This window comes from Aulonocara stuartgranti (genome assembly GCF_965226115.1).
Source record: "Aulonocara stuartgranti genome assembly, chromosome: 5".
Lineage (NCBI taxonomy): Eukaryota > Metazoa > Chordata > Actinopteri > Cichliformes > Cichlidae > Aulonocara > Aulonocara stuartgranti.
In genome coordinates, this window is record NC_138943.1 from 17,961,125 (window position 1) to 17,986,672 (window position 25,548).

Genomic DNA, 25,548 nt, shown 5'->3' on the forward strand with positions numbered 1-25,548 from the left:
AGACTGCTCGTTTTACCATGATTATTTCCAAGGCGCAAGCCATAATCCCCGTATTTAATCTCCATTTTAATTATGACCTTGAAGTCATTTGACTCCTGCTGCTGCAGGTTAATCTCTACCTAACAAAAGTCAATTGCTACTTGACTTGCTGCAGCTTGAAGATGGATCCAGGGCCTTTCTAGTTCACAAAGATATTTTTTTTTTATCCTGGAAACCAAGTTCCCCTCGGGTCATCCCAAATGTGTCTTTTTTTAGTCATCTAATTTGAGGTTTCTCTGAGGGCATTCTTCCCCTGGTAACTGCTGTACGACTTGTTGAAACTTGTATCCAGCATCAGCCAGAAACACTTTCCTCCTAGGTGTAGCTCCCCTCCCTTTCCAAAGAACTTGGAGTGAAGTGGAAAATGATGGGATGTTGCTACAGAGAAAATTGAGCTAAAAATGCTCCTTAAACACCCTCCCCACATGCAAAACGACATAGGGCAGCCAGATTTTTAACATACATTCTGTTTTCCTTTCAGCTGTGCCATGTAAGGAGATTAATACTGTAATACAGTGCTTTTTCTACTCTTAATAAGTAAAGTACTTTTACACCACATCCCTTATTCACCAATTCACCTTCACATTCATACAGCACTTTATTTTTTGCCCTTAATGGGTTTTTTTCAATAGAAAAATGAAACTCCACCCAAACCACACACAGAAGCAGTTCCCACGTCTTCTCTATCTGTTGGATTTTCCTGGCTGCTTCTGTCTGTCTGCTTTCTCTCTGTGTGCGTGTGTGTGCACTGATTGCTCAGCTCACTGTTGAGTGTCCCTGCCCATGCAGAAGCTTTTGTGTTCATTCTTTTTTCTGAAAAGTGTGGGTTTTTCTCTCTTTTTGCTCGTATTGCAGCTTTCCTCTGCTTTCCTCTGTGCTGACTTGTCGAGCTCCGTGTATTTGGCTTTCTTTTGTATTTAAGTTCAGTCATATTTTCTGTGAGCCTCAACACACACAGACACCTGACACCTCCGATTAGGGCGGGGCTATGAAGGGGGGACGCTCAAGTTTCCTCTGTTGGCCAATCACTACGAGCTAAAGTTAGGGGGAGGTGCACAGGCAGTGGTGAGAAAAAGTAAACTCTCTGAACCAGCTGAAGCTTTTATGTTTGTTTTTATGAACATGCATGATAAGTGAATGCATTTTGCTTTTGTCGGCTGCCTGTGTGTTTAAGAATGTGGCCGTAAGTATGTTTTTCTCAGCAGGCTTATTGTTTTAATAATATCTTCCTTTTTTTGTTGTTGTTGCTGTAAGTCCCATGAAAACAGACTCTTGCAACACAGAAGGGTTTTTGGCATTCAAAATCCTGAATATTGAAGTCTTAATAGAAATAACTGCCAGTGCTTATATGTCGCCCTAGTCTACATGTATCCATCGGTTTGTGCAGGCATGCACATGTGCTGTTGTCTGTGTTGTTTACACATGCATGCGTGCTCTCCTACCTGTGATTATCTGAGTGCTTGTGTGTGTGTGTTTCTGTGTGGGGTGAGGTCAGGCAACAGGGGCTACTTTTTCATTTTCTCTGAGTAGTAGGAGGAGCCTTGAACAAAGAAGCCTTATCCTGTCCACTGGAGCCTGCGGGCTGGAAGCTTGCTCCTGCCTGTGTGCCTGCCTGCCACTCTGTAGTTGTAGACTCGCCAGTATGAGAGTCCTTAACAGTTTCATTGCTCCTTGAGACTAAAAGCCACTGACATAGTTTTTGCATTGACTGTAGTTTGGCGAATTTAACTACAGGAAAGTTTATATTCAGCAGTCAAAATACATTAGACTCATTAGGTACTAGTTTGCTTTTTGTTGTTTTTTTGAAATACCATGAAAATCTGTTGGTTCTGTGAATGCGCCAATAAAACATGAGGACCTTGACTAATGCAAACTATGTCTGGTTAGTCACTGGTTGGAACAGATATTTGCTTTTCATGCACTTGATAATAGTTCTGAATTTCCATTTCTCTTCACTCTGTAGAATTTTAACCACCGATGAAAATCTGAAATGAAAGCCTGAAGATCTGCAGTTGCATTCATGCTACATTATGCTGAAACAGTATACAGTATTACAGTTTACTCCAAATGTACGGCTGTATCTATAGGCACTAAATGCAAAATCCAAGTAAATCACATTGCTGCACAGAATACTGTAGCTTACAGAAACCACAGCTGCTTTCTACTGGGAACTTCATCAGTAAGTTGTTCTCATGGAAGTTTCTCTAGAGGCTATATGGGGAGAAAATAAGAGTGGAAAGAGGCTGTGTGTGTGTGTGTGTGTGTGTGTGTGTGTGTGTGTGTGTGTGTGTGTGTGTGTGTGTGTGTGTGTGTGTGTGTGTGTGTGTGTGTGTGTGTGTGTGTGTGTGGCTGGTGAAGTCATTGTTACCCTCTTGTTTTACATGAAACTATTTATGTAGCGAGCATGTGAGGAAAGGAGGGGAGATGTGGGTTTTTGTTTTTAGCTGTGTGTGTCTATGTGTCTGTGTGTGTTCACATGTTGTTTTCTTTGCCTTCTTGTTGTGGTTGTTCCCATATCCGATCTGTCCCAGCTTTGATAACAAAGGATTTTCTTCAGTTCTCTGTCTCTGCAGTCAGTTAACTGTCAAAAATGTGCTGTTTCTATCAGTATTTCTGCATGATTGACAATCTGAAGGCTCCAGCACCAGCGTGTAGAGAGCAGTGAACAAGCTAGTCTTTGGTTTAGAATTGAAGTGTTATATATATAATTTGTTTCAGCAGATATTTGATTAAAGGGCATTTCCTCTGGGCTTTGATCCTAAAGGATGCAGATATTTTTGCTAACTTCCGCTCACACCAGCTACTAAAGACTTCAAACAGCAGAGTAAACGGTGTTGAGATGTTTGTATACTATATATACATAGTCTGAATAAGCTCTGTGGCTCACAGTCTGTGAGTGTGTATGTGTATGTATATCTCTTTTTTGTGGTTTTGTGTAGAACTTGTAGAGCTTGGTTCTGGTTATAACCTGTGGTTAGCCCTTCATCCTCTTCCACTTCTTTTTTTTCTTTTTGTTGTCTTCCCTCTACACCCTGATTCTTCCCAGATGTTTCCTGTGTGTATCTCTCCCCCCCTCTCTCGTCTTGCTTTTTTTTAAAAATGCATTTATTAAAGAGTTGGATATGAACCTCTGCCCAACCAAAGATTTGTAGGGAGGTTTTCTCTAAAGACCTTGGAACACAATTGTGAGAAAAAGCCTCGAGCTTTTATAGCTTCTGTCTCGCTGCCTCATAGTCAAATATAGCAAATTCACCAAACTGGCAGTCTCATACAGGATTAACCCTGGCACACTTTGAAAAAGAACCCATATTTTTAAAGTTCTTGGTTCATATGTTTCTATTTGTTTTATGTAGTTTACTGTCGTGATTATTAGGGCATGTTAGCTCAAACAAACTTGCTTTTCTAGCCAGCATGAACTAATTACTTGTCCACCCCCCCCCCCCACCCCCCCACCCCCACCCCCCCCAGATCATTCAAACACATGATCGCAGTATGATCTTTAACTTGAGGTTGACTTGCGGGCCGGATGTCATGTGAGTGGTTACTTAAAAGGCTATGCTTAATGATAGATCTGAGTAGTGTAACATTGTTAAAGATATATGAATATATCATTTATGTATTGAGGGTTGGACTCTCTGGGTTTTAAATTAAGGGATCTTTCAGTAGGTACCCACCACAGTGACTACCACTAATACCAGGCTGCATATAACCTAGCCTGCAGTAAAATACAGCCAGATAGATATTTTCTCTGTATTTCATTTCTCAAACAGATCATTTTGATGTCCTTTACATCATTCCTATTTACAAAGTAAATCAACTGAAAAAAGGGATCAGAGACGTTAGAAAAAGATATGACTGAATATTCTCACATATTCTGACTGAGCTCTACGTTTAAAAAGCTTTAGTTTGGTTTTTGTAGTTTGGCCAGTTTATCTAGGAAACGTCACTTTAGCAAACATTTTCTGCCAATTAAGAGGAATCCTGTCATCACACTGCTGGTGGTAAGAGCTCACTTGTTGTTTGTAAACTACTTTCCTTCATGTTTATTTATACGTTATTGGATTTGGGCTTCCTTTACTCTCTGTTTCCAACCTCACCCCCTTCTTTTTAAAAAAATGCTGTTTGTCTCCCAGTGCCCACTGTAGGGGCCAAGTCTCTGTGTTATTTAGTAATCAAAGGCTGCCCCCCCTCTCTCTCTCCCACTTTTAGCTCCCATCTATCCCTCTTGTCCTGGCAGCCTGCTCTCTTTAGCTCTAGCCCTTTTTACCGCTCAGTGGCCATGTTTCATGTGTAGCCCTTGCCATCTACCCTGTCCGTCCTCTCCCTCCTTCCCCAGCTGTGACCTTAATGATAATTAAGAGGTGAGTAAGAGAGACAAAGGCACAGAGTGGGTTTTGAAAGCCTGATCTCTGGCATGAAATGTGGTCCAGGGTTTGGTGGGCAATCAGGCGAGGGGAAGGCGGGGGCGGCGGTGGATTCGACAGCTATTCCATTCATTGGTCAGATTTGTTGATCCCATTCACTGGCTCCTGCAATGGGCCCTCTTGAATGAGGATGTGGGCATGCCTGCTCTTTGGCAGTGATTAAAGTTTGGAACAACTTCCACAACCCAACTCAAGACCCAGCTGCTGGGAAGGGATGAGAGAGCTTTGTTATCTGCTTGGCTCTTAGCTAATCAAGAGATTGTTTATATTTGAAAATAATAGAGAAATTATGCAGGGGGACCTTTCTTTATATTGTCTGATTAAAAGTGGATGTTTCATGTAGTAATAATGTAAACAATTTATTCAGTTGAATAGGCTTTAGTTTTAATTATGACCTGATTTAAAGGGATCAGCTCCAGAATGTATGTTTTTCTTTGTACTGTTTAAAAAAAAAATGAAGATGAAATGGAGAATTGATGCCACTGTGAAAGAACAAAAAAAGCTTGTTGGTGAGCTGTCGGCCAGGGTTTATGCAAGCGCTGCCAAGTCCTTTCCTTCTTTAACCCTCAGGAAGTTTGCTGCTGATTGTGAGAAAAAGGGGAGGAAAAAAAAGAGAGCGGGTCTCCGTGAATGTAAGCTCTCGGCACAAACGAAGGAAACTACTGACCTCACTCTTTCTTAAAGTCGAGGTCCCGACCATTCACATGCAACTCACCCTTCCCCACCTCTTCTCGGCTCTTCCTCTCCCCCTTTATGTATTCTGTGTAGATTGTTTATTTGTGGAGGACTGTGCCATGGACTCCAGATGCTTGACCCAACAGTCAGGTTGCTTAGTCACATGGATCTACAACTGCTTTCTTGAGCTTGTTTTGCAACTTAAAGGGCTCCTGCAGCCTTTTAACTTGTGTGGGTTAGGAAATGCCCCTGCATAGTATTCGGTGGAGAATGAGGAAGTTATATATATTAATCGATGTTCGCTTGAGTTCAGTATTATTTCTTGCAAATTTAATCAAGCCTGCATGGTTTGTGTGTAGCGTATTCTGTGTAGGAATGAGCAAGTCGATGTCTCTATCTGTGAATGGATTATGGAGTTGGGGAGAAAAGGAGAGACAGAGGCGAGTACAGTAAATCTTGCTCCCTGTAGCTGGGCCTCAGTTTGTAAGAGGGGAGTGAACCGCACACACGGACACACACCCACAAACACAAAAAAAAAAAAACACAGAGCAAATCTGATGTAGGGACCAAAACAATTACTAACTTGTTAAACTACAACTCAATGGTCTTTAGTCGCAGACACTTGTTTACATCAGACATATCACAATCATTATTGTCAGAGCTGGAAGAAAGCCTGTTTTCTTAAACTGTTGTTACTTTAATCCCTTATCCTTATCTGTTTTGCAGTGATTAAAATATGAGCTCACTGCTTGGTGATAACAGTGCTGCTAAATAATTCCCTTTCATATGGAAGGTGCATGGCTAACCTCCTTTTACCTCCATTAATCACTTCATTGTTGTAAGTGTGGACAGGGAATAAAACTCAAAGAAAGGATGTTTAGTGACTTTAATTGAATGTTGAGTGACATCAGCCTGCATCTATGCTCCGTTAGTAGTTTTCTTTTCTTTTTTTAAATTATGACTGCAGTAAGTGCAGCTTGCCGAAGAGATGAAGTTGATTTGCTTTGCTGGGGAAACCTCTCAAGAGCTTTGAACTTTGTGCCCATTTGTCCCTCCTGTGTCGAGATAAGTTTGGAGTCTATCCATGTTGGATAAAGTTAGGAGAGTGTTCCTTCCTCCATCTGAGGACAGTGTGTGAGCCTGTGTTGGCACCATATGGTCTTATCAAACCCCACCAGCAATCTGAGAGCTAAGGCTGTGTGTCCATGAGAGTGTGTATTTGTTAGACCAGTATTAATAGCTTTTGCCGTTCCTGCTGACACAGAGCACCATTTACAATTGTCCTTTTATAATCTTTATTTTTTTCCCCCCACGTCACATTCTCCCTGTCTTAGCTGAACTCCTTGTGATCTTTCTGTCTCTTTACTTCTTGGCTTTTTTTTCTTTGCCCATTCCTTACATCGTTTGTCAACACTCTTTGCACGTCATGTTTACTTTTCATCTCATCCCAAACACCAAATATTGTGTTTTTGATAACCTTGGATCGTTATGTTTAAGCTCCAAATGTCTTCTCTTATCATTTTAATTATGATACTGGCTTCAGAGTCAATTTAGTGCTAGCAGACTCAGAATACACATGAATTAAATAACACTATCCAGTGTGCGGGATGAATAACGTGCGTTTGTTTTTTGGCTACTTGACTGTTCCTCAGGAAACCTAATGGAGATTATCGCAGCTCTCCTGGCTCCAAGGACCGCAGCAGGAGCCCCATCGAACGTGTGGTGGTGCCGGGTGCTCTGGGAGTGCCGAGCAACCACATGTACAGCCACCCCCATCACCTCCACCTGGCCAGCTTAGCTACCATGGACCAGCCACTGGCACTTACCAAAAACAGCATGGTGGAGTCAGCACGCAGCAACACAGCAGCTATGGCTACAGTGCTGCACACAGTCAGCACTGTGGAACGCCAGCAGGTAACATACCCGTCCTGTCTTTGGCTCTAATGCGCACCACATTTTTCTTAAATTGTCGAGTGAAACCTCAACTCTGGTAGGTCCCCCACATGATGTGACTAATATGCTTTCATTAACCTGCCTCCTTGGTTGGTGGAAAGTACACATTTCCTATTTGGCTTGTTTGCAAACCATGTTTTAAAATCCTGGTGGTCACTGGATCATTCCTGCTGCCTCAAACTTAAAACGTCTTTTCATTTTCTCCATCTTTTCTGAAAAGTTGCTGTTCTGTTCATTTTGCATTTACTCTGCTTCTTTTAACACGCTTTAGCAAATTGCTGATCGGCAATCATAAGACTGAATTCGACATTTAACACAGACTCTTTGTGTTTCAGAATCGTCCCTCAGTGATCACATGCGCCCCAGCAAACAACCGCAACTGCAACCTGTCTCACTGTACAGTCTCCCACAACGGCTGCTCCAACTTCACCAATAACTACAGGAGAAGCAACAGTGAGTACACGTTTGCAAATGCATTTGCAACAGCAATGCGCACCCCAGAGAGAAAACAGCTCATACTCTCCACGTTCAGATGTAAATGTATTGTAGTAATGCTAGGGTTCTTCTGTTTTTATAACGAAACCGTTGTTATGATAGCGTTTAAACATACTTAATTACAATCTTATCTGTTATCTCTGTACCCACAGAGTCACTCGAGGCCTTGGCCAATAAAACATTTGTTTTCTTTTTCCTTCATGTTTTCTGTGGGTTTTTATGATCCCAGTGAAATCTCTATGATCTCATTGAGGTTAACAGTGAAGTTTAAAATGTTGATTTAAAAAGAAAACCTGCAATAAAAAAGTAAACTCGCATGCACATTAAAACAAATTGCCTGCTGACCATTTCTTTGTATTTTAGTTTTTTTTGTTGTTTTTTTAACTAAAATTGTAACTAAAACCCTTTTTTTTCTCTTCTTCTTGCATAAGCCAACACAGTGTGCGACCCTGTGATTGAGGAACATTTCCGTCGCAGCCTTGGGAAAAACTACAAGGAGCCCGAGCCCACCGCCACCAACTCGGTGTCCATCACGGGCTCAGTGGATGACCACTTTGCCAAGGCGCTCGGCGAAACCTGGCTGCAGATCAAAAACAAAGGGAGTCCCTCGTCATCTGGCAGCAGCCCAAACTCCTCCCCTGACAGTCGCATGGTCAATCACAACCACTCCCCTTCTGTCGTCTCCTGAAGGGGGTGGATAGACCCCAGTTTTCCCGATCCTTATCCTGGCTCTAACATCCATGCCCCCATCACTTTGGTCTGTCACCAGCATCCCAGAGGGAATGCTTGTCTGCTGGTCTGCTAAAAATATCTAAAACCCTCAAGCCCGCTCTCTCACTGTGCACTCATAGAGGATCAATCGAGCAATAACAACACAGTCATTTTTCCCATCTGTCCTCTGGTATGCTAATGCCAGACAATCAGTAATGAGTGATGAGGGTTTAGCCTGGAGCTTAGGTGGAGCATGAGCTTGCTCCTTCCAGTCATACATCATCCTGCATGTCAAGCTTGGAGCCGAGCAAGTGTCTGTAGTTATATGTAAATACGGAGAGAACGGAAAAGGAGGTGTTTTAATTATTAATTTTTTTCTTTTCTTCTTTGTTGTTATTTTTCTTTAACGGTAGTTTTGTGTACTTGCTTCTGCGTTATGCGATGCCCGACGTTTCAAAGGAAAGATGAGCGAGAAACACTTTGGAGAAAATGAACATAAACCACCTGACTGTTCTACCAAAGAAACCTCAGACGCTGATGTTTATCCATGCCCACCTCGGAAACAAAACAACAAAAAGCCATCTTGCAATCACCTCCCTCTGTTTTTATCTCCTTTCATCCTCTCACCTGCCTTCCCCCCCCCCCCCCCCTCACTTTTCCTCTCTCTCTTCTGTGTATGTGTTCTCGTGGTTTTGTTACTGTATGTGTATACTTTAGTGATCGACTCGGTCTGATTTGCACTACTGCCGTAGAGAGTAAAGGGTGGCATGTCATTTTGCGATCTGGCACTGAACACACTGGGACGGACGAGGCTGACTTTGACACGATGGCATATTATTCCAACTTTTGTTGGAATAGCCATTTTTGCATCCCATTAACTCCTCTCTGAAATCTACCCGTGCACATTTCCACCCCAGCGCTGGTAGAAAAGTGTGAACAAGGTCATTATCCATTATTTATTGAAAGCATTTAGGAAAATGTAAACACGCCTTTATGGCGTTGGGCAGTAGACGCATGACTCACAGCAAGCTTTTGACTTTTGAAACTTCAGTAGTGAAGCTGTTAGCTGAAAACACACACATAGGTGAAAAACAGACACCAGCACTTCACTAAGGAGTGGTTATATTGAGAGCTGCAAGTATTAATATAAATAAAGAGAAAAGTTATTGGAGGGACTTAAAATTTTACCATCCACCATTAGTCACCAAACCGCTACATCATATTGTGAGAACAAGGTTATAAGTAGGTTGAATTAAACACTAGAATTGCAGCTTGTAGATTTGGTCTAATGTGGCCATAAGATGTGTAAATATGAATGTTTGTATGTGGTTTATACAGATACCTAAAAAGCAAAAGACCCCTTGGTTTGATCCTGGTCCTCTGGTATCGGCTCTACGCACATCCAGATTCTTATTTAAGCAGCGCTGATTTTTATCGAACAATAAAAACTGTTGGCTTTCAGTTTAAGAGCACAGTCAGGTTAAAAATGAAAAAACCGTCAGCTCCTGTGATGTTCATGGCCATCACAACCGTAATGAGAGGAGATTAGGGTTGAAAACACTGACCGAGTGTGTTGAAGGCTGGGCTTTGCCGAACGACGTGCTTTGATGTGTTTCACGGGCTTAACTGCTGACAGTGATGAGGGGATAGATGACGCTGCACGTCACTTTGTGGTTGAAAGAAAAAAAGTCTGGTTTCTCGACCGGGGGAGAGAAGATTTTTCAGATCTCTTCAAACACACCTTTGTTTTTGTTGTTTTTTTTTTGGGGGGGGGGGGTTTGGTCTCTTTGATCGTGGGTGTAGTAATTATATTTGGCATACACCCTGCTGTCCTTCCCTCCCTCTCCTACACACTGTGGTTTGGTAGATTTCTACAAGGTTTTAAGGGTAAATTAATGCATGTTGTTTTGTTTTTTTTGTTTGTTTTTTAATAGCTGGTATCTATTAGTGTTTTTAGCATTTCAAACATAACTTTTATTAGCCTTTTCATTCAGACGTTAGTTGTTACTTCTTTCGTTGTCAGTAACAGACATAGACACTATACACTCACTGCTGGGTCAGTTGTACTCCATATTGTTATTGTTATTATTACAATTTTGTATTTTTTTGTTTTGTTGTTTTCCATTACTAGCAGTATGGTAACAAACATCTATAGTGGGACAGCCTCCGGACAGGCTCTGTTAAATGATGAGAGCAATGTTTCCTAAAATCATCTCAACCCAGCAGGCGATCAGCTCATCCCCGCAGCAGAGTGACGATCGTCTTGGGGTTTAGTTGGGTTTGGGATCCAAAGCTCATTAAGGTTTTCTTAAGATGTTGATCCATCAGTGGTACAGGATGCTACAAACGTCAGCTTGACTGAGCTGAGACACCACACAAACAGCAAAAAGTCAGCGGGGTCTTGTTTTCTCCAAAAGCATCTGAGCATCTAGCCTGTTCAGCTGCCATCTTAAAGTCACCTTGGCAGGCATTGGATGCTTTTGGGAAGCAGGGTTTGTTTACAAGAAGAGTTGGTTCGCGATGGCTCTCAAACATCTTGTTGACGCATAAAAGTGTCTTAAAGTTACGGCACTAAAAAGACGACATTACGGAAATAGCATTGGCAGACCTAGCAGAGAGACGCTAGAGAACAAAACACTTGGCTGATAATTAGTTATCTGAATTTATGGTGTGACGTTTCACCTCGCTCAACCTCCATCAGCTGACTTTTTGTGTTCCGACTTGGTGTCTAGACCGTTTTTATTAATATATATATAAATACATATTTCTCTCTTTCTTTTCTGAACTCAAACTAGAGTGCTGCAGTCTAAGGAAATGAATTTTACTCTGCAAAGCAACCTGCGCCAAGGTGGCATACATTCCTGCTGTAGGCAACTTTGTACAGGCCTCAATGCATTCGCTATCTTTATATCAACAGGCGGAGCTAATAAGTAGTGAGGGCTACTTGTCCCCATCCCCTCCCAACAACATCTCTCGTGTCTTTGCCCGAATTAAAAGGTGCCCCATTTGCCTTTTTTAAGAAATAAATTGGCCATAGTGAAGAATAAAAGATAAAGAGAGTAAAGGAAGAATTGAATTTTAATTTTTGAGGACATTTAGTGGTCTGATTTAGAGAACTTGGGGTCTTACTAGCAGTCAGTGAAAACATTACTCACCCTGCATTAAAACTACAGATTGACTTAAAGTCTCTGAGCTAAGGCAGATAGGTGGTGAGGTTTTGATTCGTTGGCTTTGTGTAATTTGTGTCAAGAATGGCAAGTACGTACATTAGAGTTCTGTACCGTGTTCGAAAGCGTCTACACATTCCAGTCTCAGCTATCAGACCCTAGAACTAGATGATGGAAGTTCTACAATGTTACCCGAGATTCACATTTAACTGGAGTTCTGTCATGTACTTGTGCTTTCTGTGACCAGTTTCGAGTGGATTGGGTTGGTGGTTTTTCGCAGGCAGAGTGTTGGGGCGGGAGGCTGAGCTTTCAGAAGCTGAGCTTTTGTAAGCGCGACCTGTGAGTCAGGACATGTTCACCTGCCACTCAGCGTTGCCTCTCCCCCCACCTCTCAGATTCAGTCAGCCTGTATGCAGTCAGTAACATCGGAACACGAGGGAAATGGACTCGGTGTCCAGAGGATTTTGTTTTTCTGTTATTCTTTATCGTTATCATTTCACTACCACCCTGTAGGTAGGCTCTCTTTATGCTTTGGCACACACTCCCTACGCACTGTAGGAAAATCATTTAATAAAAAAATACTTTTTTATAATAGGTAAACTATAAGACCATCATTACGCTGTGCGTAACGAATGTACAGAGAAAAAAAATCGTAGGTATTTTTTGAGGAACAATGAATTTGTTAATGATATGTAGCTATTTAATTGTTTTTTCCCTGTCCTTATATTGTAATCATTGCATTTTCTTTTTTTTGTGAAAAAGTTGATCTTTTTTGTTTATAGAGTTTGTCTTGTTAGAGTAAAGGTTCAAGTGCAGGAGCACAGAAAACGTGTGAAACCACAGTAAGCCACAGGTGTGTCGGTGACAATCGCTACTTCCATTGGTCCCCATGGTGTTCGATCATGTGACTTCAGAGACATTTGAACAAGACTTACCAGTAAGCCAAAACAAAGTTTGTTTTGCGGGCCTTTTGAGCAATTTGCATGTTTTGTGTTGTTGGAAGATTTTGCCTCTAGCCCATTCTGTCTTGCTTGCCATTTCCAAAAGAGTTCATTTTAAAAATATAAGCAAAGTCCCCATTAGTCACGGGCTAGCAGGCAGGTACAATTTCAAACAGCACGTAAGCAATAGCATTTTTTTTCATGACTTTTTTCATCTATAGATGGGAAATGAGTGAAGTAAAACTATCAGTCAGCATTTGTTGAATTTGCTGTTGGAACTGATGGAACTGTAGATTTGCGCTGCGGATCATCTGCTTTGGTGCCAGTCAGCGAGGCGTAGATGATCTAAGAAGCAAATTAGTTCTGGGGATGTCACTCCTAAATATGTCACCACAGTTTCCATCTGTTGAAGTCGTTTTGCATTCTTAATCAAGTTAACATGAAAATCGAACAAATAAATCAAAGAGGAGTCGGTCTTTACTCGGACTGCACCACATTTTCCAGGTCTTTTTTTGAAGTGGAAGTAGCATGTACTTAATGGTAGTAATACTCTGAACTGTAATAAAATTTCTATCAAGATTTGTGGCTCTGTGTCTCCTACTTAAAAGGTTTTGGCAGGCCACCTTTTTTGTACGTTAAAGTAGCCTTGATGAACAATAAAGTGCTTTTAAACCACAGTCTGACTGTGTGGGTTTCTGTCTTGTAATTGTTTGGTGTGTTTGTGCTTGTGAAATGGTTACGAGAGCGGCAAACAGCTTTTTGGAAAGACTGAGCTAAAATAAAAAGGACATTGTTGCATAGCGACATAAACCTCACAGATGTTAATAGAGAAATAATGGATTTTATTCCAGTTTTTTTTAATACAGAAGAGAAAAACAGCTGCGAGATTAATCAGAAAACAAACCAGATCCTTTCTCATGATTGAAACTCGAGTCAGTCTCAATCACTTTCATAAATATCCAAGCATTTGTTAAAATGTACATGTGAATACACTGAATACATCACTGCAGATGAGACTTCCAGGACAATGCAGAGGAAGAAATAAACACAAAAAACATAGTTACACAAACATGTACATGCATCAACACCAACAAACCAAGAGCAACAGTTTCCACAGTTCTAATTATATCACAGTAACATCTGTATGCAAGTCCTCTCTGAGTGAAAGCTTCATAGCAACAAAGCTGGTTTAAGCATCACTTCTACTGTACGTGTCACAGCCTCTAATCAAAAGACCCCAAAAATGGATGAATCTGCAGAACTGTATTTTATTTTCAAAACTTATCCGAAGCTCTTTCTCAAACTGAATAAGTGAACAGATGTTGTAACTGCCTTGCCAAAGATCTCTCCAGTAAAATCATTAAATGTGTTGATGCAGAGACCTTGGGAGGGGATTGAAACTGTGGCACTTCAGAGAGGTTTCTTGGTGTTTTTAGACTCTTTAGTTCCAATATTTTTTGCAGGTTTTGTTGTGTTTTTGTTCAGGGACTTAAAGTGTGTTTAGACAACAGCAGGTGACAGGAACAGGTACATTCTTTAGTAAGTTCAACAGTTTTACATATCAAAAGCAAAAAAAAAAAATCAAAACTTGTTCAGGCTTTCAGTTATTGTTTTGTTGTCTTTTTCTTAATTGCTTATTAGATTACTTCCCAGCTCTGAAGATCTGGGCCATCTTGAATCCAAATGAGGACTATTAGGAATTTTAAAGCTTTTTAAAGCCTTTTTAAAGCATTTATTTATTTATTTGCTCATGTGCTTGGTGCTCATTACGTAAACAACCTTGTCTTTGTAAATACAGGATTTACTTTAGAAAAAAGAAAGTATGGATGGATGTGTTTAGTCCTTCTGAGTGCTTGCTCCGCCAGTTGTTCAGATGCTCTCATCGTCGCTCATGTCCCAAATCTGATGAGAAAGAGACAAAAAACAGGAAAAGAAAAAATCAGCAAAGGCAAAAAGAGACAAAATTAACACATCAGTTATGTTTGTGTTTCCAGAACAGTAAGTGAGCAAAGATATTTTAAAATGTCTCTTGCTGAAGTCCACTTGCTAGCGTGCATTGCCATTTGACCATATTGCAAAGCCTAGCTGCACAACCACCACTGATTGTTGACCAATCGTAATCATGGACACATTTAGAGTTTCTCACAAGAACAACAAGCTATGGTCCAAAACAAATATGAGGAATTTAAAACTAAGAAAAGCTGGAAAAACTGCCAACAATGTGAATGTTTATGCTTCTCATCACTTCAGTCATCTGTGTACCTGACAACAGCGAGTAGCCTACTTATGTCTATGAACGCATTCATTCAGCAAGACATTAACACAGGATGGGTAATTAATTTTCCCAAGCTAAGCTAAACTCGATTCTGCGTGATATCAATTTGATCTCTTTTTAAGACATTGGCGTGGCCCTCCACAACAGTCCTGCTTTTTCATGTACACTAAGCAGATTTATTTCCCCAATAATCTGTTTAAAATATAAATGGAGATAAATGGAGTACCAGGAATTACATGCCCCAAAATTATAGTGCAACTTACACGAAACACAATTATGTCAGAAATGTGATGCAACTCCCACATTTTCCGGAAGTGACGCAATAAAAGACACAAACACACATACACACACACACACACACACACACACACACACACACACACACACACACACACACAGCTGAGCAACTTCTTCTGCATGAATCTGTCAGTAAACAACAGCGGCCTTCACATGGCAGCAGAAGTCTTCACATTCTTCCTCTGTCAGACGTAATTCGCATACCTCTGACACTTTCTGGAATGTTACACACACAACCACAAATACACGCAATTCTGACACACACACACACAGCGTCCTCTGAAAGCACGGCTTCGCGGCTTTCAGCGCTGAAACGTGAAATTCAGGGAAGAAGCAGAAATCCAACACGTTCAAATGGTTTTTAAGTGAAGCCGAGTCTCTTTGATTATCGCCTTGAACTCTATGAAGGTCATTCAGAACAAGGTCACACATCTTCCAAGAGCAGTTGCAATGAAATTGCAAAAAAAAAATTTTTTTTTATTTGGTTGGTTATTATTATTATTATTATTTTTTAATCATATATAAATTCAATAAATATGTTTTTTATTGTTTCATTTTATGCTTTTATTTTATTTTCGCTGTTGCATGATCAACTATGTTTAAATTAATGGTCAAATTTACATGAATAAAAATTAACAGCAATTATTACACCAACAGTGTAATAATTATTGCACCTGTCCTTTAAGTAGGATTTTCTATGTCAAAGAGAAGAGAGACTATACATACAGACATTATACAGAAGCCCACCCCACAGTAAGGGTGAATGCTCAGCACTGAGGGCCAATGGCTTTGCCACTTCTACTTAAAATATGTCATCAATAGTATACATAACAACTTAGCTACTTACACTATACATTTAGATTTGGCTGGTTTATGTGAAACAATCAATGTCATACACCAATTTACTGCAAGCGTAACCCTCCTGCACATTTTCCTCATTAAAACAGAGACTGACCTATTTTAGATTCTGACAAATGTCCAGAGATTGTGTTCTTAGATGATCCACCGAGGGGAAACATCTCTCACAGAAATGGATGCAAACAAATAAATCATTCCTGATGCCTTGTAGCTTAACAAAGGTGTTGGAGTTGTATCCAAGACAACATCATCCCGGTGTGAACATCAGCAGGTTTATTACTGTGTGAATGCAATGAAATATATTTTCTCGCGGTCGGAACATTCTTGTTTAAATTACGGTTGTTGGAATAGTTAACATTTAGGGAAATGCACTATTATTGTTGTTTTTTGTGTGGTGCCAAGTCCAACAATACTGTGTTACTCCACTGTAAACACAGATAGCTTAGCATCTGCAACTGGAGAAACAGACTGGCTCGGTCACTTGGGGAAAAAAGGCTCCGCTTTAAAACTGTGTTTAATGTGTGTCAAACAGAGACGCAAAAACATGCAGCTTGTGTGTTGTGGCTGATGTTTTTTGCTCTAACTATTGCTTGACCACCAACGGTTTAGCCTTCCACCTAGTAGCCTTTGTGCAATCAGCTTGTGCAACAGCACGTCTCTGTTTGGTACCAAACCTGGCAACGTCACCATTTCGGAGATTTTGACACGGCTAAAAGCGTCAGCTTCATGTCTGAATGAGCACTCGGGGGTCACTTTTTCTAAAAGTCACTGCAACAGTATTTTGAGTAACTTTCAGGAGAAGTCTGAACCGCATGTTCAAGTAACCCCCTCCACCCCTCCCCGAGAGGGACATCAAATCCTGATAGACAGAATCAGAACAGAGCAGACTGATCAAACCACGAGAGCGTCACCAACCAAAGACCAGGTCTAAAAGTGTTTTCACACTTTGCAAAGAAACAGTTTTCCCTCTCCTCCCTACAAGTTAAGCCAGGCTTAGCACAGCTTGTCTCCAGCTATTAGCAGCCCAGGATTAGTCCTTTTTTTTCACCTTACTACAGACAGAAAGATTAATAACTGTAGTTAGATTTACTTGTATGTAAATCCCCCCATTTTAAACATCTTAACTGCCAGAGGACACCAGCTTTACTTTAATAAAGAATTTATTGATACCTGAAGGAGAAAGTTCACATTTATATCATGAGCAGTTATAAATATGGGCCACTGAGTTCTGTTTTGGCGATGCTATACTATAGTCTCTTTGAGCCAGATTCCTCCATTATTTTTCTTTCCTCCTCATCTGACTCTATTTAAACAAGAATATTTCAGTGATGCTTTTACTTTAGCTTTTCCTGACATACCTGCTTTGACAGGAAGTAGCGTAGGTAGTGCTACACACAGTAAGGACCGCAGGTGCTCCTGCGGCTAAAAATCATGTGTGCCAGCAGAAAAAGCTGCCCAACCTGTTCCATAGCAGCTCTGCCACTACTGAATATATGGTCTTTAAAAAAAGACAGAGTGTAGCACCAGAGCAATGCTAAGTTTTCACAAAGCTTTTTCCCCCCCTCATAAACTAAGTGTGGAAAATCAAGGACAAATTTTTATGAAAGCTGGATTTTCTGCACTTCTGCTCCACTGCTGCTGGGTAGCAGCCATCAAAAGGACAGCAAGCAAAGAGCTCTTTGAAAGGGAGTGACACTGGAGCCCCTCTCTGGATGGCTGCCATGCCACACTGATGGCGAGTATGTGGGCCTGTGTGAAATCTTTCCCGCAAAATGGAAAGGGGGGTAGAGGTAGAAGAGTGAGGGAGATTTTTTGTGTGTGTGTGTGTGTGTGTGTGTGTGTGTGTGTGTGTGTGTGTGTGTGTGTGTGTGTGTGTGTGTGTGTGTGTGAGAGAGAGCCTTATGTAACACGAATAGCTCCAGCAAACTGAAGCCTACAACTTACTACACTCTTTCGAGCTCAGCTGAATACTTGGGATGTTTCTCAACCATTGGAAGCCACCTCTGTTGCTGCAACACATAAGCAGATTTCTGTAAAGCCAAGATCAAAATAAATCACTTCTCAGCTCTGTCCAATTAGGAAACTTATTGAAACCCAAACTCCTTCTTGCATCATTCACATGTACAATCACACCTGTTCAACTGCTTGTTAACGCAAATATCTACTCAGCCAATCACCCGGCAGCAACTCAATGCATTTAGGCATTCAGATGTGATCAAGGAGACCTGTCAAATTTCAAACTGAGCTTAAAACTGGGGGAAGAAAGGTGATTTGAGTGACTTTGAACATGGCAAGGTTGTCTGAGTATTTCAGAAATGGCTGATCTAGTGGGATTTTCTCATGTGATCATCTCTTGAGTTTACAGAGAGAGAAAATACCCAGTGTGCTATATGGAACCCAATGAGAATCAACAGGAGAATCGATAAGGAATCAAGTCGATACGTGACAATGATAATGAAATCAGAATCGCTCTATTCTTATTAAATCCCATCCTTAGTAAAGACCCTACAACAGTACAGAGAAAACCCCGACAATCAAAGGACCTCCTTTGATCGAGCACTTCGTGAAAGTGGGACAGAAAAACTACCTTTTAATAGGAAGAAACCTCGAGCAGAACCAGGCTCAGGGAGGGGCAGCCACCAGCCTATTTTTATGTCTTGCTAGACTTGGTGCATGTTCAACTTTTATCACCATAAAAAGCTGCGTGAGAAGGTAAAACTTGACTCTTCTAACAGATGGAAGAAAGCAAGAAGCAGGATTCAGTTTTTCTTTTTTTATTTGAAGGACTACATTAATCCGAAAAATATCAACAATAAAACTAATGACTGCTTGCAGCTCTAGCTTTAATTATATTTGTCTTGGCTGTTTGACCTCTACTTCACACACACACCCTCAAAGGAATTGGCAACAACACAATCGATGAAACATCTTTACCTTTGAAGCCGCCTTATCGCTTCAAGACCTTGAGCCACCGCAGGTTTGAAAACAAAAGGATTGCAGGATGTTTCATAACATCCAACAGTAAGCTGCATGTAATCATTGTGCGAATGTGTTTGTAATCAGTTGGGCTCCGGCTGATATGACAACTCTAATCCAGGCTAGTTGTTGAGACAAGGCCGGGATCTGATCAGATAGTGAAGGCTTTAGCTGGAAGCTGAGGCTGGTAGAATCACAGCCAACTCTCTGCTGCTGATTGTTGCTGCTACCCCGCAAATGGAGCACAAGCCTCAGCATGAAGGGCAACGTTTATCTCGAAAACTAGTGCCCGAGCTACGGTGTTTACTGCCTGAAATCAGTTTATCAGGGAGAAACTTTTCAGATCACTGTCATTTCACTGACAAGGGTTGCTGCTCCTTAGGAGAGCCGATCCAAAATACTGAGCCAACTTACAGGAATAGTTCCTAAGTGCGGGTGGCCCCAGTGGGAATCCAGCCTCTAAAGTCATTCAACTAGCTAGTGCTACACAACCACTGATGGGCTTTGCTATTAAACACACATCTGTTTTACATATTAGGACTGACACCAAAGCACAAAGTGCAAAGTCGAGCTTTCATCATGGAGACTGGCTCCATCTGATATGTAATTAGAGGACCACACAGACTGATGTGGTTTATGGCTGCTGGATACAACACTGACTGTGCGCTGTTGGTTGAGGAAGAAGACGAGGGATATCCAGTTGGAAGAAAATTTTTGGTTCGTGTAGGTGATCTTGGATAGTTCATAAAAGTATTTACAAATAAATAAATCCAGACTTAGGATGAGTCCTAAGTCTGGATTTATGGTGTGCTCCTGAATAAGTCGGAAATTCCGGGTTCCTACTGGGAAATTATTTGTGGAACGTCCCCTCAACTCAGATTTCCCACTCGGAAAGTCGGCGCAGACCAACACACCCCAAGGTGTGCAGAGATGCTGCAGGAAGGTTTAATCCAACACAGGAGTACTACTATGTCATTTTACTGTGCAGTGCTGATGCACAAACATCAGGATAAGCTGCAGGTTTTTGGAAACAAGTTCCACAAACATATGAAGGTAAACTTGGCTCTTTTTTTGTCATAGTCACCAAAGATTTGAAGTGCTACATGCAAAAAAAAAAAAGAAAAAGAAAAGAAAGAAAAAAGAAAGAAAGAAAGAAAGAAAAAAAAAAGAAAAAAATTCCAGCAAACTCAGGAAAAGAGTGAAAGTGAAAAGATCCTGGGTTCTGCAAAAAGGACAATGATCAAAATCAGACCTCGAAATCCATCATGAACTGTTTACAGTCTCCTGACCGCTACCAATCTGCATAAGGTACATAATGGCACCTCCCAAAGAGATTTTGGCCTTCCCCCAAAGGAAAATCACCAGGACTGAAAATGATTTTTTTTTTTTATAAACGCTGTTTTTTTTAATGGTTTTGAATGAACTCAAGCAGAAAATCGATTTTTATGCATCAAATGACCACAAAAAACAGGAAAACACATGCACTTCTGTTAGCAAAGTAATACAGAGTCCCTCAGGGAGGAGCAGCTATTTGCTGTGACTGGCTGGGGGTGAGGACAGAGGGAGACAGGATAAAAGACACACTGTAGAAGAGAGATGGAGATTAATAATAAATGCATGAAAAGTGTGAAAAGAGGTGAGTGTAAAAAATATAAGCTTTATCTAAAAGGAAAGTTTTCAGCCTAATCTTAAAAGTAGAGAGGGTACATCATATATTTTGATGCACGCTCAAAAATACAGGTAAAGAAACCGTAGGACGGAGCGTTTTCAGTGGGAGAAACATTTCGTCACTCATCTAAGTGGCTTCTTCAGTCTCAGCTGACTCCAGGTTTCTCCAACCTTATAAACAGTTCATTTGCATAATGACTGAAACTAGCACCAAACAATGGACTGTGAGGTCAGTTTCTTGACTGTTAATATGCATACTGTCATGACCACTGATCAGCAACCACCAACCAAATCATGGCAATCCTCACGACACTTAACACCGTACACTATACTACTCCGTTTGTGCCGGGGGACCCCATCCTTGGGGTGGACCAATTTTGGCACAGCGTGTTGCCTCTCAGCTATTCCAATACTCCTGATACATAAACGATCACTAAGTGATCATAAGTGATCCAAATGAAGCATCGTGCTACATGATATGCATCTACTATGGAATAAAACATCTTTGAACATTAAATGATTTTTAAAATAATTCATAGATTAAGAACTGAAAGACTGGATGATAGAAAACAAAGGGATCAACGGAGTATTTGTGTGTTGCAGAATAAGTTGGCAACAAGTCTGTTGGCAACCAGTAATTATTCAGTTGCTGCTATTTGTGATACATTATGACTCATATGCAATTTATAGGAAAACATTGCTTGAAATAAATCTGGGTTTGTAAACTTAATGTGTCATATTCCAGTAAAAAGGTCAATTAGGATTAAAAGTGTTAAACTCTTTTTGACTGAGTCTCTTCTTTTGCAACACACTTGAAACAGTCACACACACACACACACACACACACACACACACACACACACACAAAACATAAGTGCATGTGCGTTCCCATTTTCAGGCAAGAAAATGACATCATAGGGTACTATGCAACACCAACTGTTGGTGTATTCCCAACAACATTCCTGAATTCCTCTGTGGTATTTCTTCACCATGTGGGCAGTCTGTCAATTCTGCAAGTCAATTTTGCAGTCTGGGGGTTTTACTGGTTGAGAGACAGTTTAAAGTAGGGTGAAAATGTCAAGACAAATGCAGGAAATAAAAAGTTTTGAAAGAAATGGAATAATAGCAGAACATATCTGTCTGGTTAATCTTTGTTTCTACCTTCCGCTATGGCCACAAACTTTAGGTAGCGACTAAAGGTATAAGATAGCCGAGACAAATAATGGAGATTAGCTTCCTCCAAAGGCTTTGAGGGTTCAGCCTCTGAAACAGGGTGTGGAAATCATGTATTTGGCAGGAGCTCACGGTAAAGGTGCTGCTCCTCCACATCAAAAGGAGCCAATTGGTGTGGTTTGAGCATCTGACTAGGATGCTTCCTAGGTGAGGTGCTTTGGGCACGTCCAACCAGGAAGTGACCCCGGGGCAGACCCAAGACACGCTGGAGAGATTATGTTGGCTGGGGATGGCCTGGCTTGGGGATGCAGTAGAAGGTGGTCTGGGATTCTCTGCTTAGACTGCTAATGAGATTTTAAAAAATGGATGGAGGCAGCGTGTAGTGCGCGCTGACACAATAAGCAGAACTGTCACTGGTATTGCTTGGAAGTAAAAACACTCATTTGATAAAGTAGTTCCAGATGCCTCGGTGGATATAAAATGTCGGGACTAAGAGATACAGATTCAAAGCAGTACATGTGTCAAACCAGGATGTAGATTTGGTTTGGCTAAACGAGAAACAGACCACAAGACTGTTTAAATATACTGAGTGTAAACATCTCACAACTAGCAGCTATTTCCACAGATTTTAAAAACTCTTGACAGTCATACTGGGTCACACAAAAACACTATAATTACAGCAAATTTAATTCCGTGTACCAATACTGAAATTCTGGGAACTTGCATAAACAGCAGCAGACTTCACTTCTGTACAGATTTTTACTATTATGTGATTGGTTCACACAAGGAGCATTTGTGTCTATTTTCTCTGCACGTGCACTTTATAGTCCTCTTCCCACCCAGAAAACACTGTAACCTGAGGAAAAACCTCAGGGCCTTAATAACTATGTAATTCTGCAGCCACATGGCACCGCACTGTATTCCTTAAGTTAACGAAAACTAAAGACATTCCACATCTGAAGGGTTTGTGTACTACAGTACAGCTAGACTGAAATGTAGGTAGTCCCAACCCCCTCGTTTTGAAATGATCACTATGTGTGCTTCCATTTCCTCCAGCAATCCCCTGTGTTCTTTCTGATGTCCTCTTTGTTCCAGGGCTGCAGCTCTCATGGGGGAGCTCGGTGAACATGGCGTGTAATTGGGTGTGCATGGGTACACAATCTGTTCACTGGGACTTGAGACAGGAAAAGGAAAAGGGGATGGGTGGAGACAGGAAAAGGAGGGGAACCTACTAACTTAACCTGCCCTATCGGTGACACATATCCTATGTGCAGATTACGTTCAAAGAAAAAAGAAAAAGACCCACACACCCTCTCTTTGACACTAAAAGGCAATAACTTTTTATTAAATATTTGACTTTTTTTTTTAAGAGTGTTTGTTTTTTCTACAAAAAAATAAACACTCATCACTAAAAATATAATGCGAGGATAATCTGTATATGAAATGACAGCCTTAGGATATGAAAAAGTAAAGCAAATCTATTCTTTCCAGCAGAGTGAGACTTCTCTCACTCCAAAAATAAAGATCATTTTGCTTCCTTGATCTGTAGCCTCAGTAAACACTTTACTGATGAGTTTATGTTCTCAATTCCCAGTTTCATGTCTTTTTGAGTGTAACAAGACGCTCATTTTGTAAATTATGGTCCCCGTCAGAGTTAAAAACAAAGGATAAAACCGGATATTCTTTAGGGTGGGCCTATCACTCTATTCTAAAACTGTGCAGTGTATCTCAGTTTCTCTCTCAGATCCATGTGTTTGTCATGTCCGGTTTCATAACGCCAAGTTCGCAGGAGCCAAAATGCCTCACTTGAGGTTTTCAACACACAATTTTGCAAACCACTGGTTTGTGTCATGGTTACCAGTTCCATCTTTTATATGCAGTCTATGCTTTTATCTCTGTCGTTCTGCTGTCGTGGTTTACTGAGGTACTTACTAGAAATACTACTGGGTGTGACGTTATAGGACACCTCACTGAATAGCAGTGGTGTGACTCCAGCACTCACAAACATCACTGCAGTGCTACAGGAAGCCAGCTCAACTTTCATCATCTTACATCGATGCAGTGACCCTCGCAGGCATCAGTTTGTAGCTTCATACCAATGGAAATGTAACAGAACTCAATCAAGCTGCCATTGCACTTCAGTAACACTGTTGGACTCATTATGAAATCCAATGCTTTTTTTATTCCACGTATGCTTCTTCCCAGTTCAAAGCCCAGCAATCTTACTTATTTATAGTCTCTAGTTGTCAGACCTGAAAGGCTCAAGTGTCGATGTTTGAGGCACTTTTCCCTCACAAAGCTTCCCCCACATCCAGCGTGGATCCAAATTTGGTGGCTCCTCTGTAACTTAGGCAACTTTATGGGGTTAATTTCCTTCTGAACTTGACAAAAATGTTAACAGATACCCAATTATCTTATCTTATATTTATTAGGTATTTAATTCAATCGATAAAGGAATGCTACTTGTATGGCTCACCAGCAGCTGAGGGAAAATGTGGCTGAAAAGGCTGGGGGGGGGGGGGGGGGGGGGTGGGGTGGGGGGGGGGGGGGGGGTGTTAAACCCAGGTCATAATTTTATTAAATGACAGCAGTGTGTTTTACAATAGCTACAAAAAACAGCCCAGTCGTTAAAAGTGTAGCAATTACATTTGGAGACAGAGGGAAAATAAGTGACACAAGGAAAAATGGGAACAACAGGACAACACGGATGAAGCTCGAGAGGAGGTTGAAGAAAATCAACGTCAGGCGGAAAGTGAAGGATAACATGGATGGGAGTGAAAGTCGTCTGACGCAAGTTAAAAAAGGGAAAAGAGATGGCTTAGAGGAGCTCTCGTGGGAACGGCGTTAATGTTCAGGTCCCAGCTGAGGTCATGTCCCCTTGGCTGTGTTTTCATAATCTCCCGAGTCTTGGGGTAATCAAACAAAGCAGTGGCATTCTCAATACTCGACCCAGATAACAAACTTTGGACCAAACCCTTTCACGGAGAACTGACAAACCAGAAGCGATGCAGCATCCTCTTTTCATTTCCTTTGCTACTTTTCACTCTCTCTTTTCTTTACTTTAAGTCAGCCGGAGTCTGCTGCCACCACCTCCACCTCCCCCTTTTCCCACTTTTTCTGTCAGCGTCGTGAAGGCCAGCAACAACAACAAATGGAGCCTCTCTCCGCTGGGTGTGGTGGCCTGCAGAGCAACAGCTGGGTTCTGTTGTTTCTCCTGAGACACCAACAGACTATTCGCCCTTCTTTGCAGGAGGACTGTTCTTCCATGTTCTTAACTTTTTTCTTAAATATTTAGGGGCTTAAATTTCCCAAATGTCCTCTTTTTCCAGTGGCAGTGACTTTCTAACTTTCTCTGAAATGTTTCCCTAGATCGAAACCGTTTTTGAAAACAACATTTAGTTCGACAACTGACATATCCTCTTTCCTTTAAAAGTCTCTTGCTCCGTCTGCCTTACTCTACTTTTCTGTCCTTTCTCTCACTGTCAGCCACTGGCTATCGTTCTCCATCTTCCACTTCCCTACGTTTTTCCCCGTTCCCTGTTGACCATTTCCCAGTGACACATTTCCTGTACAGCAGAGGTTATCAACACATTTTAGAGTCATATCAGGGTTTAAATATCTAATTTAGCTACATAGTAAAATATATAACAGTACGCTTGAAAAAAGTCCTTTTACAGATTACGTATGATTTTTAAAAACTGGTTTTCGCTGTTCAGTTACAGCTGTTATGACAGTGACAACTATTATTTGTGTGCCAAAGCTGCAGTAAAATTAAAACCTTTAAAAGTTTGAAGCCTCTGTTTAGATCAGCTGCAGTCGCCTTTGGCGAGGCATTAGCATGTGTGTGTGCTCGCAGTGTAATGAACCATTTTTGAGGGTGCAACTAACCGAATGGC

The 25,548-nt window shown here is 41.1% G+C and overlaps 2 protein-coding genes across 5 annotated transcripts in view; one reads left to right on the forward strand and one right to left on the reverse strand.

Annotated features, from left to right (window-relative positions):
* The window catches only part of vgll4b (vestigial-like family member 4b), a 44,643-nt gene extending 31,561 nt beyond the window's left edge, over positions 1–13,082 (forward strand). For 2 of the 3 annotated variants that reach the window (XM_082534748.1, XM_082534747.1), the window contains 3 exons: positions 6,791–7,052; positions 7,427–7,544; positions 8,018–13,082. In XM_082534748.1, the coding sequence (XP_082390874.1) occupies positions 6,791–7,052; positions 7,427–7,544; positions 8,018–8,274 (637 nt within the window). In that variant the 3' untranslated portion in view covers positions 8,275–13,082. The remainder of the gene's footprint in view (positions 1–6,790; positions 7,053–7,426; positions 7,545–8,017) is intronic. The other variant, XR_014276980.1, reaches the window with a different exon arrangement.
* Positions 13,083–13,226: 144 nt separating this feature from the next.
* Positions 13,227–25,548, reverse strand: part of atg7 (ATG7 autophagy related 7 homolog) — a 58,016-nt gene continuing 45,694 nt past the window's right edge. For both annotated transcript variants that reach the window (XM_082532625.1, XM_082532626.1), the window contains exon 19: positions 13,227–14,307. In XM_082532625.1, the coding sequence (XP_082388751.1) occupies positions 14,275–14,307 (33 nt within the window). In that variant the 3' untranslated portion in view covers positions 13,227–14,274. The remainder of the gene's footprint in view (positions 14,308–25,548) is intronic.